Raw genomic sequence first — 18459 nt, forward strand, 5'->3', positions numbered from 1 at the left:
CAATAAAAAAAAAACAAAAAAAACTCATTGTGTATCCTTTACACAAAACTTCCTTTTCAATTTTTCGTTTTTTCTGTTCTGAGCAATAACACCTTGAAATTTAGGACCAATCTGGATTTGAAAAAGATGCTAAATAAATATTTTTTGCTCTGTCAGTCAATCAATCAATGTTTATTTATATAGCCCTAAATCACAAGTGTCTCAAAGGGCTTCACAAACCACAACGACATCCTCGGTACAGAGCCCACATAAGGGCAAGGAAAAACTCACACCCAGTGGGACGTCGGTGACAGTGACAGTGATGACTATGAGAAACCCTGGAGAGGACCGCATATGTGTGTGTCAGCCCCCCCCCCCTCCCCATCCTCCACCCCGGGGGAACGAAAGCAGAGATGTTCCCAACCGATACACAAGCGAGCGTTTTTTTTTTCTGAACAAAACAAACAAAGCTGAGTACCCACCAAGAAAGTATCAACTAACTGTTGTTAGTTACGACAGGGGTGTCAAACTCATTTTAGATCCAGGGCCACACAGAGAAAAATCTACTCCCAAGTGGGCCGGACTGGTGAAATCACGACGCGATAACTTAAAAATAAAGACCACTTCAGATTGTTTTTTTTGTTTAAAAATAGAAGAAGCACATTCTGAAATAATGTTTCATCATGATACTTTCTGAATAAAATATGTGATATTGTTCATCAGTCAAGTCATTGGTGTTAATTTTCAATCAACATAACAATTAAATTACAGGATGTTATTTATGTTACTTAAGCAAATTTTTCTCGACTGGTGCACTAACATCATGTTTTTAAATATGTAGCATTATCTAAAAAGATACAAATAATTACTATTGTGACATCTAGTGGACACATTTAGAACAGCAGTTTCTTTCATTCAAAAATTTCGGCTCATTTCCATGCTGAGCAAACTTATCCCGCGGGCCGTATTATACCTGTTGGCGGGCCTGACCCGTTTTGACACCCCTTGATCATACACACAGAAAAGCCCTAAACATTTCGCAATTAAAATCTGTGTAAATTTACATCATTTTCATCAAACCAGAAAGTAGCTTGATCCCTAACAAAAATACTAAAAAGAGTTTTTGTCACTTTTGATGGACAAAAGTATTTTTTTTCCTTTGATGATTTAGCCACCATGACAAGACTTTCATTTTCAAATAGAAGTCAGAATAAAAATAAGTCATAAAATACAATTTACCCAAGACAAAGGGCTGACTAAAAATAGATATGCCGTTGCAGAGTGCAATCATCAAGTGCAAACAAATGACAAAAAAAAAAAAGACTGGAGTAAAAAGCACATCTTACAAGGAACTCAGTGCTGCTCGCAGTATTCATAGAATTCCGCCGTCTTTGGAGAAGTTGATGAATTCGGGGTGGCTTGATGCAAGGTTGGTTTTGTTGGGGCTTGGCCTGGCGACCTTGACTCTATAGGTCGTGAGTTCAAACCCCGGCCGAGTCATACCAAAGTCTATAAAAATGGGACCTATTACCTCCCTGCTTGACACTCAGAATCAATGGTTGGAATTGGGGGTTAAATCACCAAAAAAAGTTCCCGAGCGTGGCCACCGCTGCTGCTCACTGCTCTCCTCACCTCCCGGGGGGTGGAACAAGGGTATGGGTCAAATGCAGAGGGTAATTCCACCACACCTAGTGTGTGTGTGACTATCAGTGGTACTTTAACTTTAATTAGATTGTTAGCTGCGGCTGGCTTCCACGTCACTCTGCCCAATGAAGGCCTAATCTCTCGTTAGCCGCCGGTGGTTGGCATACTGCTGGTTGTGAAAGTGCTGGATTTGATTGCTTTTTAAATGTTGATATCGCCGATCATCACCTTAATTTTAATGGTGGCGGCAAAAAACGTGATCAAATTTGGATTAATTGTGCAGCGTTACTAGAAACGGTCTTGTCTTAGAGACTTCGACTTCCTCTTTTTATCAATTAAATTTGAATTTTACAGCACATATAAGAACAACATTTTGTTGCATCAGCTCGTTGTAGTGCAGGACAAAAGAGCAATAAAGTGCAAATATAAATAAATAGATTATTGTACAGATAAATATATTGCACTTTTGCATATGCAACCACGTTTACGGATGTATTTTATATTGTCTTTATATTCCAACGAGTTAATCCGTTCTGGTGTGGGAATTAAGGGGATTATTATGATGCGTTCAAGAGTCTTATGGAAAGAGGGAAGAAGCTATTGCAGAACCTCCAGGTTCTGCTACGGAAGCTGCAGATTTTTTTTCTAGAGCCCAGCAGCGAAAACAGTTCTTGGTGGGGGTGGGAGGAGTCTCTGCAGATTTTCTGAGGCCTGGTCAGGCTGCGGCTTTTTGCGGTTTCCTGAATTCTTGTCAGAGTGGACAGTAGGGCTAGTCGTGTCCTTCAACGTTGCCTTTACGTTCCACAAACCTCCGACATCACGTCTTAGCTTTTTGACTTACTTAAAAAAATACGAAGACGTTGCCAGTTCATATGACGACATAGTTTTCTGAGTGGCCTTGTGTTTAGAGTGTCCTCCCTGAGATCGGTAGGTCGTGAGTTCAAATCCCGGCCGAGTGATATCAAAGACTATAACAATGGGACCCATTACCTCCCTGCCTGGCACTCAGAATCAAAGCTTTGGAATCACCAAAAATGCTTCCTGGGCGCGGCCACCGCTGCTGCTCACTGCTCCCCTCACCTACCAGGGGATGATCAAGGGTGAAGGGTCAAATGCAGAGGACAAATTTCACCACACCTAGTATGTGTGTGACAATACTTTAACTTTTTTAACTTAAATTAAATTTGTCACATATCAACTGTTAGTGTGAGACTTGCGTGGCATAGCGATGCCGGATTCGGTCTTCTGAGGATGCGTCGAGCAAGAACACAGCGTAAGGTAAGAAATAAGTATTCATTAAACTAATAAAACCGGGTGGAACAAAAATACCGGTGCTAGGCATAAAAGGCAAACAAATGGCGCTAACATGGAAACTAGGGAAATAAACAGACACAGTAACACTTGGCACAAAGGCACGAAAAGGGAAAACAAAACAATTAGCATGAGAGCTAGGAATAAACAAAAACGCAGCACGAGAGCTAGCGAGTACAAACATGGAAAGCAAGTTGTCATCTGTAGCGTGAAAGCAAATTAAGATCCGAGGCAGAAGAACGAAAATGGGCAGGCTTAAATAAGGCAGTGATCAGTAGAAACAGGTGTGCGTTGAAAGCAAGGGGTAGGTGAACTAATATGCTACCATGGTGACAGAACAAAACAGGAACTAAGGACGTCAAACAACAGAGTGTGATACCAAAATGGAACAAAAACAAGAATATGGAATGATCCGGGCATCGGATCATAACAGTAAGCACTTTTCTTTGAATGTCTCTTCCGGGACACTCCAGTGGCGTCAGCATCCACGGGACGCCGGGTTCTAACCGCAGCGGGCTGTTTTTTGTGCTGTTTTGCAGGGAAATTCCGTGAAAAAGCGTCCATCCTTCACAAAATTGCTAAAAAGAAATGCCAAGTGGAGGACAGCGAGAAGGCCAATGGCGTCGCGAGCCGTGCAGGTAAGGAGATGAAGGGGCGGCCCGGCTTTACTTACATCAGTCATCATGTATGCACGTGCGTCACTTGAAAGGCAAGAAGGAGGGCCACAAGGAGGTGATTTCACGGCCACGTTGTGTGCTCAAGGCGGCGCAATCAAAGCCAGTTATTATGTTAACAGCGCCGCATTAACATGTTAGTCACTTCTTTTGTCTGCTCGTCTTCAGAAGATTTTTTTTTTCTAATTCTGATGCACTAATTGGGTAATTTTTTCCATCTGTGCACAGACAAAAACCTGCCAAACAGCTCCAGCGTGCAGGTGGAGGTGACCCCGCCCATGAACGGCACGGCGGGCCAGGAGGGTGAAACAGTAAGACAAGACTTGATAGGATAAAAAGACAGGGGAGGAAATGGCCTTTTTCTCCCATGCTGACTTATGTAATGACACTGATGTGTCATCCTCTTTTCATGCCAAAAAGTATATTTAGGAAAAAATTGAATTACGATAGGGTCGTGTAACCTCTCATTAAGGGCAGAAAGAAGCAGTGCACCTGGATATCCAGAAGATAGTGCTGTTGCAAAATAGTTCACTTAGACCTAGGTTTAGACTTAAATTAGACAAATGTTATTAATCTACAAGGGAAATTGTTCCACATAGTAGCTCAGTTGCAAAGGATGGAAAGGATAATGTAGGTATAAAGTAGACTAAAATGTACATAGTATGCAGGTATAAAGTAGACTAAAAATGTACAATAGAATGCAGGTATAAAGTAGAATAAAAATGTACCATAGTAATGCACAAATAAATAATTAAATGATAAATGGGTTGTACTTGTATAGCGCTTTTCTTCCCTTCAAGGTACTCAAAGCGCTTTGACACTACTTCCACATTTACCCATTCACACACACATTCACACACTGATGGAGGGAGCTGCCATGCAAGGTGCTAACCAGCACCCATCAGGAGCAAGGGTGAAGTGTCTTGCTCATGACACAACGGACGTGACAAGGTTGGTACTAGGTGGGGATTGAACCAGGGACCCTCGGGTTGCGCACGGCCACTCTTCCACTGCCCCACGCCGTCAAAAAAGGCCCAAAAAACATAGTGAGTGGTTTATGGAAAAGATTAGTGATAAAAAAAAAACTTTGAGAAGTTGAGATTAATACCAAAAACAAAGTAAAATGAAGGAAGTCAAAGGAGCTACTGAGATGTGCTGTGACTCTTTCAGGCGATTTTTCATTGTAAAACTGTTAATAGCGCAGATTCATTATTATATTTAAATATATATATATATATATATATATATATGTATATATATATATATATATATATATATATATATATACATATATATATACATATATATATATCCATCCATTCTCTACCGCTTATTCCCTTTGGGGTCGCATGGGGCGCTGGTGCCTATCTCAGCTACAATCGGGTGGAAGGCAGCATACATCCTGGACAAGTCGCCATCTAATCGCTGTATATACTGTAGTATATATGTATATATATATATATATATATATATATATATATATATATATATATATATACTGTGGTAGCCAATTTTATGTGGTCGAAGAGTCAGAATCTTAAACAGGACGAATAGAGAGTTTGTCACAACAGTTTTAATTACTCACAAACAGATAGTACAAAGTTGGATTGAATCAATATGAAAACAATGAAAACAGACAGTGTCTCCGGAGACGAAAGATGGTACACCCTTGTGAAGGAATTAAGTAAGAGAGCGCCCCAGGCTTGGTCTTTCCTTCTTAGTTAATAAATGATGACTTGTTTCCTTTCATAAAAACTTGTGTAACTGTCCAATGTTCAAGGGGTATTGACCTCCCAAGTCATGTCACCCCCAACTACGATATATATATATATATATATATATATATATATATGTACGTTAGGTCAGGAAAAAACAAAGAGGCTATTCATCCCTACAAGCCTGTTTCGCAGGTTTTCGTACTCATCAGGGGGATTTGACGAGCAGGGAAACCTGCGAAACAGGCTTTTAGGGATGAAATAGCCTTTGTGTTTTTTCCTGACCTAACGTTTATTCCACTCTACCCCGGTATTGAGCACTGTATAACCGATAAACCACAGAAACCTCGACTAAATATACGTATATATATATATATATATATATATATATATATATATATATATATATATATATATATATATATATATATATATATATATATATATATATTTTATTTTTTTTTTACAAATCTTGGAATCATTTTGATGATAATATGGCGCATTTTTGGGGGGAATTTTGACTATTGTTCACAATCATTATGAGAGACGTGAAGGCAAAAGTTGTTTTTTGTTTTTTTCTAATATGTAAAAATCAGCTTGTTCTTGGTGGCTAGCAATGCAACTAATGGGAGCAATAAATTAGACCTCTAAATCACTTTAAAAATGCATTCAAAAACCGTCAACAGTACTTCATTTATGTTCCGTAACCTGTATAATAACCAAGCTGTAGCGACATTGTTTTTGTAAGAGCGAACACTGAGGAACTATTTCTAATGTCTTTACACATCGGCGCGCTTCGGTATTAGCCATACAAGCTAACTACCGAAAGCGATAACCTCGCTTCTATGACAACACAAAACACGTTTTAGTTTGTAATGCAATGCAATGAGACTGTAGAGAGGGGCGTGGTCCACGCGTTACCTGTGGGCGGTGCGTGTGCAGGGGCCGGCCATGAAGCAGCAGACAGGTGAGTAGATACCTCAGCTGGAACGAGTTATCTAATCACCTGTTCCCTTTATCAGAAGCCTTGGAAACCATGAGTGGGGGCTGGCAAACTAGAGTGAGACCAGACGAAGGAGCACGCTGATGAGAACCACATGAATGAGCTGAAAAAGCTAAAAATGACTCTGATCATTTTGCATATTGTGAACTTCAATTAAAAGATTGTAACCACTGCACCAGGGTGTGGTGTTTCCTGCAACGCAACCGAGGATCTGGGTCGGAGACTTTCCACAGTGGCGCCCAACAGAGAAGAATCCACAGAAGATGTCGGTACCAATCCCCCTGGAGGCGCTTGGACAAGTGCTGGCCCAGGTGTCAGCGGCAAGTCAACAACAGTCGCAGCTGCTAAAAACGTTGATGGACAAAGCAGAAGCAACGGGAGGGATGTTGACCATGAAGCGCATGGTGGAGGGGGAGGATCCCCAAACATTCCTGGACGTTTTTGAAGCAACAGCAACGTCAAGAAGATGGCCGGAAGAAGAGTGGGGCGCAAAATTTCTGCCGCTCCTGGTGGGGGAGGCACAGCAGTCAGTGTTGAGTCTCCCGGCAGCCGCCCGCATGCAGTATGCCAACCTCCGTCAAGCCATCCTGGACCGGGTCGGCAGCAGCCCCGAAGACCACAGAAGAAGGTTCAGAGCGATATCACTGGAGCCAGACGATCGGCAGTTCATCTTCGCATACCGGTTGAGGGACGCAGCGTCCCGGTGGCTCCAGACCAACGGGCAAGATCCAGGTATGCTGGAGGGCATCATCCTGGAACAGTTCCTGGACGCCATCCCGATCAGGACCTCAGCGTGGGTGAGGTACCACAGCCCCCCAAACGTCAAAGCAGCAGTGATGCTAGCGGGGGAACACCTGGCGGTTCAACGAGAGGAAACCCAGAGGACGGCTGCGGGATCCACCCCTGCGCGCCGCCGTTGACTCGCTCCCGAGATGAGGGGGGCGGTGGAGAGAACCAAGTCGCCCGGGCATAAAGACCAGGTTTCCCATGCGGGGACACACACACACACTAAGGGGGGGACACGGGGATGTAATAAACCTGATGTGTACATGTTGCAGGCACTGCGGAGAGGGGGCTTCCCTCGTAGAGGGCACCTAAACTGCCAGGGTCGGTGTGTTGGGGGTGCGGACAACCCGGTCACGTGCGCCCGGAGTGCTCCATGATGGAGGTGGGGCAGGTGATGCGGGTTGTCAGGCCTCCAGCACCCGCCCCCGATCTGGGAGAGACGTACTATCTCCCGGTAAGGTTACAAGGGGATACATACCGGGCGATGGTGGACTCGGGCTGTAAGCAGTCCCTGATCCATCAAAACCTGGTTTGACCCGGGGTTTTGAGGCAGGCAACACGGGTGAAAAGCTGGTGTATTCATGGGGATGTGCACGAATACCCTATTGTACCAGTGGAAATTGCATATGGCAAGCAAAAGCATAGGGTCGAGGTAGCTGTTAGTACGCACCTCTCGCATCCCCTAATTCTGGGCACGAATTGGCCGGGGTTTAATCGTTTATTGACACAATGTGTTGGGGTGCGTTCACGGACAGTAGGCGAGGGGAGTATCCGCCCCGTTCTTAGCGGCGGCGCGGCTTCATCCGGGAGTGCCGAGCGGGAACCGGTGGGGGCTTCGCGGGAGGCCCCCCTGGCTCTTCAGTGGCCACCTACGGAGGACTTTCTCCTCGAGCAGTCCCGTGATGAAACCTTGCGCGTGGTCTGGGAGCAGGTGGATTTTATTGAGGGTCAGTTGGTACGCCCGGGGAAAGCGCGGGTATTCCCCCATTTTTCGATTATTAGGGATAGACTTTACCAAGTGGGCCGTGACACGCAAACCGGGGAGGAACACACCCAGTTGTTGGTGCCAAAACGCCACCGGGAAATGATTTTCCAGGCGGCGCACGTTAACCCAATGGCTGGACATTCAGGGTATGGCAAAACAATTAATCGGTCATAGTCCGATTCTATTGGCCAGGCCTCTGGGCGGATGTGCGGCGGTGGTGCGCAGCCTGCCCGAACTTCCAGCTGGTGAATCCGGCGGCCACACCAAGGGCACTGTTACGCCCACTGCTGCTCAAAGAGGTCCCATTCGAGAGAATTGGTATGGACCTCATCTGACCATTTCACCCGAGCACACGGGGATACCGCTTTGTTTTAGTCCTGGTGGATTACGCAACACGGTATCCCGAAGCAGTGCCTTTGCGCTCTTTCTCCGCCAAAAGTGTTGCGCAAGCACTGTTTCAAGTCATCTCTCGAGTTGGAATCCCGAAAGAGATTCTGACTGACCAGGGCACGTCCTTTATGTCGCGCACCATAAAAGAACTGTACGGATTATTGGGAATAAAAGCGATCCGCACCAGTGTGTACTATCTACAAACGGATGGACTGGTGGAGAGATTGAATAAAACGCTGAAAACAATGATCCGTAAGTTTATGCACAAGGACAAACAGAATCGGGATAAATGGTTGGATCTCTTAATGTTTACGATGCAGGAGGTACCCCAGGCCTCACTTGGTTTTGCACCGTTTGAGTTGTTGTACGGCCCGACGCCTTGTGGAGTGCTGGACGTCATCAAAGAAAGTTGGGAGGAGGGTCCAAGCTCCAGCAAAAATGAAATACGATACCTCCTGGACATGCGAGCAAAACTCCACCAGGTGGGACCTTGTCACGTGAGAATTTGCTCCGTGCCCAAGAGCGTCAGCGGCGCACGTATAACCTGGGGACCCAACTGCGTAAATTCACACCGGGAGAAAAAGTGCTTGTATTACTTCCAACTTCAAGCTCTAAATGACCTGTAAAGTGGCAAGGACCCTTTGAGATCACACGGCAAGTGAGTGATGTGGATTATAAGGTTCGGCGCTCGAACCGACGGGGGGACACGCAGCTGTACCATATTAACCTACTGAAGGCATGGAAGCAGGCGGAGCCTGTTTCCATGGCGATAGTAGTAAAGGAGGAAGAGGAGTTGGGGCCAGAGGTCCCGCACTCTGGCCCGACCCCTCCGCTTTCCTGTGACGACCAGCTCACATTGGCCCAGCAAGCGGGGGTAGCTGAGTTACAGTGGCGCTATGCTGATGTGTTCTCATCGCGACCCGGCCACACGAATCTCATCCGAAACCACATTGAGACTTGCCCGGGGGTTACGGTGCGGTAATCATCAACTTAAAGTGCCCTCTTTGGGGATTGTAATAGAGATCCATCTGGATTCATGAACTTAATTCTGAGCATTTCTTCATAAAAAAAAATCTTAAACATCAATATTTATGGAACATGTCCACAAAAAATCTAGCTGTCAACACTGAAGGTTGGATTGTTGGATTTCTTTTCACAGTTTATGAACTTACATTCATATTTTGTTGAAGTATTATTCAATAAATATATTTATAAGGGACTTTTAAATTGTTTTTTTTTTTTAGAATATTCTTTAAAAATCCCACGTACCCCCTGGCATACCTTCAAGTACCAACAGGGGTACGCTTACCCCCATTTGAGAACCACTGGCCTAGTGGTTAGAGTGTCTGGCCTGAGGTCGATAGGCCCCAGCCGAGTCACACCAAAGACTATAAAAAAATGGGACCCATTACCTACCTGTTTGACACTCAACATCAAAGGTTGGATTTGGGGGTTAAATCATCAAAAATGATCCCCGGGCGCAGCCACCGCTGCTGCTCACTGCTCCCCTCACCTCCCATGGGGTGATCAAGGGTGATAAGTCAAATGCAGAGAATAATTTAACCACACCTTGTGTGTGTGTGACAATCATTGGTACTTTTAACCAAGAAACCAGAAAGTAAACACAAACAACAAATACCATGGTTTGTGTATTTGACATTCATAGGTCCGACATGCTTTTAAACACCAATAAACAATTCCCATGAAATCTGCCACGTGAAACAAAATGTCTAGATTATGGATCAAGGTGCGAAAAAAAGATTCACACGGCAGCCAAGAAGTACTGTACAAATTCTGCCCTGCAACTAGCGGAAGATGCGAAGTATATATAATGAATATTAAAAAACGTCCAATATATTGTGAAGATTTACATATTCATCCCATAATGGGTTAGCTTTACCTTTCAAAATGTCAAGGTTGAAAAAGTTTTTATTTCAGAATGTCAAGAAGAAGCTGGTTTTTTGCTGTTTATTTGCATGGCGAGTGTCCACACGTGGATATTTTTAGACCTGCATCCTGCGGCGCACCTGTCTGTGCAGCAGCGGCAGCTCACACCTTCATTTGCCGCCACAGGTCCCGTGGCATTAATTGTTCAATCCCCACCAGGATTTTCATGGCAAGTGCTCCAAAGTTGAAGGTCAAATGGAAGACGTGTCTGTTTCCTACCAAAACTGTAATGTCATCACCACCATTGTGTACAAATGGTTATGGTATTAGGGTTATTTCAAACAGGCAAATAGTTACAATATGGCACATCATATAGTGACTGTTTCTCATTACAACATGTCCAAACGTCAGTAAGAAGAAGCAGAGCTTATTTAATTAATTCCATAGCAAACAGTCCACTTTTTGAATATCAACAAGAAAACTAAAGCCTCAGCAGTTGTTTCCTTGGGAAAATTAGGGGGAGGAAATGGCAAGATGAGGGATTTAATGCCTCATTCCGACTCATTTAAAGGAGCTTAGATGATCATCAAGATGGAAATAACATCAAAACATTTCAATGTCCTTTGAAGCCTTTTAACGAATGCAAACAACTATGTGCTGAAGTAGAGAAGCCATGCAAAAAAGAAGAGAATGACCCCAATATACAGTCTGGGGCAATTAAACGTGCATAATAAAATACTTAAAATGTATGAAATTCATTAAGTCCAATTAAATGATCAAATGTGTTACAGGACACAGTAATGCAATGAGAATAAAAGGTAACATTAGTAATCGAGGTAGTGAGGTAGGAGTTTGATGCAATAAATAAATATAATAATGTACATTATTACAAATACATCATATTGAAATAATATATGCAAATAATAAGAAATACAATAATGTCACACCTCCCTGGTGTCAGTGCCTGCCTTTGAGCTTGGCAGATATAGTTAGGCCCCACGGGGGCAGGAAAGGCCCCCAAGGATCTGGCATTTGGGAAGCAGGGGAAGCGCTGCCGCCACAGGGAGCGCTATAGCACTACCAAAGTCACTCAAATCACAATATAGATAGACCAATCTACCTCCTTGTGTGGGATCTGTATATGTATAGATATATATCTTTATATGTATATATATAATCGAGGTTTCTGTGGTTTATCTGTTATATAGTGCTCAATACCAGGGTAAAGCGGAATATACGTTAGTTCAGGAAAAAAATGGTTTCCCTGCTCTTTAAAGAGCAGAGACACCTGCGAAACAGGCTTGTAGGGACGAAATAGCCTTTGTGTTTTTGCTGATCTAACGTATATACTGTGTATATATATGTATATGTATGTGTATATGTATGTACATATATATATGTATATATATATACATATATATATACACACATATATATATATATATACATACTGTATATATATATATATATGTATATATATATATATATATATATACATATATACACATATATGGGGACGGCGTGGCGCAATGGAAGAGTGGACGTGCGCAACCCGAGGGTCCCTGGTTCAATCCCCACCTAGTACCAACCTTGTCACGTCCGTTGTGTCCTGAGCAAGACACTTCACCCTTGCTCCTGATGGGTGCTGGTTAGCGCCTTGCATGGCAGCTCCCTCCATCAGTGTGAATGTGTGTGTGAATGGGTAAATGTGGAAGTAGTGTCAAAGCGCTTTGAGTACCTTGTAGGTAGAAAAGCGCTATACAAGTACAACCCATTTATCATATATATATATATATATATATATATATATATATATATATATATATATATATATATATATATATATACATATACAATGATTTGCAAATCCTTTTCAACCCATATTCAGTTGAATGCACTACAAAGACAACATATTTGATGTTCCAACTCATAAACTTTATTTTTTTGGCAACTAATAATTAACTTAGAATTTCAAAGCTGCAACACGTGCCAAAGTAGTTGGGGAAGGGCATGTTCACCACTGTGTTACATCACCTTTTCTTTTAACAACACTCAATAAACCTTTGGTAACTGAGGAAACTTATTGTTGAAGCTTTGAAAGTGGAATTCTTTCCCATTCTTGTTTTATGTACAGCTTCAGTCGTTCAACAGTCCGGGGTCTCCGCTGTCGTATTTTATGCTACATAATGAGCCACACATTTTCGATGGGAGACAGGTCTGGACTGCAGGCGGAATAGGAAAGTCCCCGCACTCTTTTTTTTTACAAAGCCACGCTGTTGTAACACGTGCTGAATGTGGCTTGGCATTGTCTTGCTCAAATAAGCAGGGGCGTCCATGAAAAAGACGGTGGTTAGATGGCAGCATATGTTGTTCCAAAACCTGTATATACCTTTCAGCATTAATGGTGCCTTCACAGATGTGTAAGTTACCCATGCCTTGGGCACTAATGCACCCCCATACCATCAAAGATGCTGGCTTTTGAACTTTGCGTCGATAACATTTTGGATGGTTCACTTCCCCTTTAGTCCGGATGACACGATGTTGAATATTTCCAAAAACAATTTGAAATGTGGACTCGTCAGACCACAGAACACTTTTCCACTTTGCATCAGCCCATCTTAGATGATCTCAGGGCCAGAGAACCCGGGGCGTTTCTGGATGTTGTTGATAAATGGCTTTCGCTTTGCATAGTAGAGCTTTAACTTGCACTTACAGATGTAGCCAAGAACTGTATTTAGTGACAGTGGTTTTCTGAAGTGTTCCTGAGCCCATGTGGTGATGTCCTTTAGAGATTGATGTCGGTTTTTGATACAGTATCATCTGAGGGATCGAAGTTTACGGTCATTTAATGTTGGTTTCGGGCCATGCCGCTTACGAGGAGTGATTTCTCCAGATTCTCTGAACCTTTTGATGATATTATGGACTGTCGATGTTGAAATCCCTAAATTTCTTGCAATTGCACTTTGAGGTGCGTTGTTCTTAAACTGTTTGACTATTTGCTCACGCAGTTGTGGACAAAGGGGTGTACCTCGCCCCATCCTTTCTTGTGAAAGACTCAGCATATTTTGGGAAGCTGTTTTTATACCCAATCATGGCACCCACCTGTTCCCAATTAGCCTGCACACCTGCGGGGTGTTCCAAATAAGTGTTTGATGAGCATTCCTCAACTTTATCAGTGTTTATTGCCACCTTTCACAACTTTTTTGTCACGTGTTGCTGGCATCAAATTCTAAAGTTAATGATTATTTGCACACAAAAAAATGTTTATCAGTTTGAACATCAAATATGTTGTCTTTGTAGCATATTCAACTGTTATGGGTTGAAAATGATTTGCAAATCATTGTACTCCGTTTATATTTACATCTAACACAATTTCCCAACTCATATGGAAACGGGGTTTGTATTTATGACAATAAATGTGGTTTGTTCATTAGCATTGTCCTGCAGGCTTTACAGGGGAACTGCTCTTTTTTTGGAATTTTGCCAATTGTTCCTTATGAGAGACAGGAACACGAAAGGTTTTTTGTTTTGTTTTTACTTTATAAAAATCAGCTTGTTCTAGATGGCTTGCAATGCAGTTAAACGTGAAATCAATTCTACTTCTAAATCACTTTAAAATGCATTCAAAAACCGTCAACAATACTTCATTTACATTCCATAATCTGTAAAATAACAAAGCTGTAGCGAAATTGTTATTGAAATAGTGAACTCTTTTTCTTGCGTAGTAACACATCGGCATTCTGCGGCATTAGTCACAAAAGCTAGCTAAGGTAAGAGATAAGCTAGCTTCTACGTCAGCACCCAAATGTCTTTTCAGTTTGTAATGTACAACACAATGTGGTAGGACACCAATTTGTACTGACTGAAAAACATGAACAATCATTTTATGGTATTTGTAAAGTATTGGCCCACATTTCATGTTTTGTTTGTACACAGCTAACTCGACAGTATATATGTAGTTGTACTAACAAGCATGACGCGCTGCGTGTATCAGGATCACTATTATGGTGACTCACTCAATGGACGATTGTGCGTTTGGCCAACCTGGCTGGAGACGTTTTTTTCCGGCTATTTTGGGTAAGCCCTCCATTTATGTCAAAATAGCATTGGCTCCAGTTTCACGTTAACAGCGTCAAACCTCACTCTCTCGGCTTTTATCTTCTCCAAGGGTTCACCCTCTCTTCTTGCTCGTTTATAGAAGTAGCAGTTCATCCTCCGTATATTCAACTTCAAAAAGATAAGGTTGTGAATCCTCATTTGTCCACGTTGTCTGTTACCAAGTCTGCCATGATTAGAAAACACATTTGTTTCCGGAAGTAGGACACACATTTGTTTTGGGAAGTCGGAATTTTGCTGCTATTGAAACGGAAATAAATTCTCAGAGGAAATAAGTTCCGGCAATGCATAAAATTACCGAAATAAGGTAAATATTGTACATATTACATATTGTTATGAACGTTACTACATCATATATATATATATATTCGCAGTGTGTATATAAAACGTTGATGGAGGGTTTTTAAGTTGTTTTAGAGGGCTTTGAAGGCTACTACGGAGACATCCCTTATTTAGACTTAGACTTCCTTTTTTATTGTCATTCGAATTTGAACTTTACAGCACAGATAAGAACGAAATTTTGTTACATAAGCTTATCTTTATCTTTAAAGATAAAATCTTTAAGCTTATCTTTAAAATCCTAAAAGCAAAAAGACATGTGTGCCCATATGTGGGATCTGAACCGAGGATGTCGTTGTGGCTTGTGCAGCCCTTTGAGACACTTGTTATTTAGGGCTATATAAATAAACATTGATTGATTGATTGATTGATTGGTTCTTGTCTCTCATAATGATTGTAAAATGATAGGCAAACGTCCCCCCAAAAAGTGCAGTTCCCCTTTAAATGAATGAAAACGTAGAAAATCTTTGACAACCATTTTTGCTGTAGGTACTTGAACGTATCAGAGAATTTATGTTGCATAGTTTAGTTTAGTTTATTAAGGATCCCCATTCGTCTACACCGCAGTGGAAACTATTCTTCCTGGGATAAAGGCAAAAAACATCACACAATCACAAAACAAAACATTACAATGCGGTATAAGATTGTGGAGGTCTTGCTCCTCCGGGTTCTCTGGACAACCAATGTCGGACATGACAGCCGTGTTCATTTTAGCTAACAATTATTTATTTTGCATTAAGTTGTGCTTTTCAGCCATGTTACAGTTACTCTCGCTAGTTCTCCACCATCAACCACCTCCTCTCCTTCCCGACTGCTGCCTTTAACAGAGCGACAATTGATCAGACAAACCCTCACAGCTGTGTCATCTACGCACCTACCACTAACCTCGAAACCGGTCCTGACACACCCTGCTTTGCTGCAGGTCCGCAGGCCACGCCCCCCACAAACATGATCAATAGTAAAATTTTGTAATACAAAAATAGCAACAACAAAAAAAAAAACAATAACTTTGAGTTTACATACTAATGTTCATACAAAGATAAAAAGAGCAATATAAAAAAAGAACCAATGGCTTATAGCAGGGGTGCCCACACTTTTTCTGCAGGCGAGCTACTTTTCAATTGCCAACTCGAGGGGATCTACCTCATTTATATATATCATTTATATTTATTTATTTATGAAAGAGACATTTTTGTAAACAAGTTAAATGTGTTTAATGATAATACAAGCATGTGTAACACATATAGATGTCTTTCTTTCACAAAGACAAGAATATAAGTTGGTGTATTACCTGATTCTGATGACTTGCATTGATTGGAATCAGACAGTAATGATGATAACGCCCACATTTTCAAATGGAGGAGAAAAAAAGTTGTCCTTTCTGTACAATACCACATGAAAGTGGTTGGTTTTTGGCATCTAATTCATCCAGCTTCCATACACTTTACAAGAAAAACATTGGCGGCAAATTCCGTAGCTTGCTTGATTGACATTCACGGCACCCGAGGGTCTTGTGAGATGACGCTGGCTGCTGCCAGTTCATTATTATGAAAAAATGACAGAGAGGAAGGCGAGAAACACTTTTTATTTCAACAGACTTTCGCGCCGTCCCTTCCGTCAAAACTCTAAAGGCCGACTGCACATTTCCTATCTTCACAATAAAAGCCCTGCTTCATGCTGCCTGCGCTAACTAAATAAGAGTCTCGCAAAGCTGGCGTGCACAAGTGATGTGCACGCCAGCTGTCTGAGGGATCGCTTGTGCACGCCAGTTTTCCGAGACTCTGTATTTAGTTAGCGCAGGCAGCATGAAGCAGGGCTTTTATTGTGAAGATAGGAAATGTGCAGTCGGCCTTTAGAGTTTTGACGGAAGGTACGGCGTGAGAGTCTATTGAAATAAAAAGTGTTTCTCGCCTTCCTCTCGGTCATATTTTCATAATAATGATCTGGCAGCAGCCAGTGTCATCTCACAAGACCCTCCTTGATGATCAGTAATTTTTAGGTCTATTTTTTTTAAAAGCCTGGCTGGAGATCGACTGACACACCCCCCGCGGTCTACTGGTAGCTCGCGATCGACGTAATGGGCACCCCTGGCTTATAGTATACACATTAGTGTACCAAAGACAAACAATAAGTGACGAAAAAGTATCATAATGAATAAAATATGACATAACATACATAGAAAATCAAGATAATATCAATATAAAAACAATTTGAAGGATCTTTGTTGGCGATTTTGCAGCAGATTCAGATAAACAGCAAAACATGCATGTCAAGTAAATAAGAATGAAATAAATAATAATATGTAAAATATGTGATGTATCATATTGAAACTGCACAGATGTTCATTTAAAGTGCATGTACAGTTGAGTTGAGTGATCCTGTTTCAATGTAATCTCTGCGTCCCCTCAGGCTGAGGACGAGGAGGAAGACGACCAGCCTCTCAGCCTGTCCTGGCCCGAGTCCGGTCGCAAGCGCTTCACCTACCTTTTAATCATACCTATCGTCCTCCCCCTGTGGCTCACGCTGCCTGACGTCAGAAAACCGGTGCGTCTCCTACGCCTGAAAAACGGAAGCACAATTGTAACAACTTCTTGCTTCTCCTAATCCTTGCTAGTCGGCAAAGAAGTTCTTTCCCATATCTTTCCTGGGCTCCATCTGCTGGATCGCGATCTTCTCCTACCTGATGGTGTGGTGGGCTCACCAGGTAGACATTGTTTGAAATTGACGGTAACTGAAACAATAGATGAGATTTTATTTACCGTCTTTTTTTGTGCAGGTTGGAGAGACCATCGGGATTACGGAGGAGATTATGGGTTTGACTATTTTAGCGGCTGGCACCTCCATCCCTGACCTCATCACCAGTGTTATTGTGGCACGCAAGGGCCTGGGCGACATGGCTGTGTCCAGCTCTGTCGGCTCTAACATATTTGACATCACAGTCGGGTGAGGATTGTTCCGCTGAAGTCAGGTTGATTTAAAAAAATTCTAAAAAAATGTCATACTTTTCTGAGCCAAGTCACATTTTTTTCATTGAAAAAATCCCCAGGCGCACTACTAGCAGAAAACATTTTTAAAAATTAACCTCAGCAGCCGATATTGACAGTAAAAAGTCGTTCTCGCAATTGTTGGATATGAATTCAAACCATAACCAATCATGCATCAATATAGCTCTTGTCTCAAAGTAGGTGAACTGTCACCACCTGTCACATATCACGCCATGAGGTATTTGGAGTTTTTTGGTGTTTTCCTGTGTGTAGTGTTTTAATTATTGTCTAGCGCTCCTATTTTGGTGTTGTATGTCATGTACGGATGTACTTTGTGGACGCCGTCTGCTCCACACACAGTAAGTCTTTGCTGTCGTCCAGCAGTCTGTTTTTGTTTACTTTGCAGCCAGTTCAGTTTTAGTTTCTTTCTGCATAGCCATCCCTTAGCTTTAATGCCTTTTCGTGGGGGCACTCACCTTTTTTCCTGCACACTGCCTCCCGCCGTCATCTGCATATTGAGAAACCGACAAACCATCGTGGTCTCACACGACGTGTTCCCGACATCTACAAAGCAATTACCTACCAGCTTCCACTTACTGATATTGAGGAGAATAACATGGTTACTCTGCCGAGCTCTAGACAGCAC

The 18459-nt window shown here is 42.3% G+C and overlaps 1 protein-coding gene across 9 annotated transcripts in view; it reads left to right on the top strand.

The window, feature by feature from the left end:
- The window catches only part of LOC133560722 (sodium/potassium/calcium exchanger 2-like), a 107698-nt gene that overhangs the window by 82719 nt on the left and 6520 nt on the right, over nt 1-18459 (top strand). For all 9 annotated transcript variants that reach the window (XM_061913562.1, XM_061913561.1, XM_061913563.1 and 6 more), the window contains 5 exons: nt 3474-3572; nt 3837-3919; nt 17239-17373; nt 17444-17533; nt 17606-17772. In XM_061913562.1, coding sequence (XP_061769546.1) covers nt 3474-3572; nt 3837-3919; nt 17239-17373; nt 17444-17533; nt 17606-17772 — 574 coding nt within the window. The remainder of the gene's footprint in view (nt 1-3473; nt 3573-3836; nt 3920-17238; nt 17374-17443; nt 17534-17605; nt 17773-18459) is intronic.

This window comes from Nerophis ophidion, linkage group LG10 (assembly GCF_033978795.1).
Source record: "Nerophis ophidion isolate RoL-2023_Sa linkage group LG10, RoL_Noph_v1.0, whole genome shotgun sequence".
NCBI lineage: Eukaryota > Metazoa > Chordata > Actinopteri > Syngnathiformes > Syngnathidae > Nerophis > Nerophis ophidion.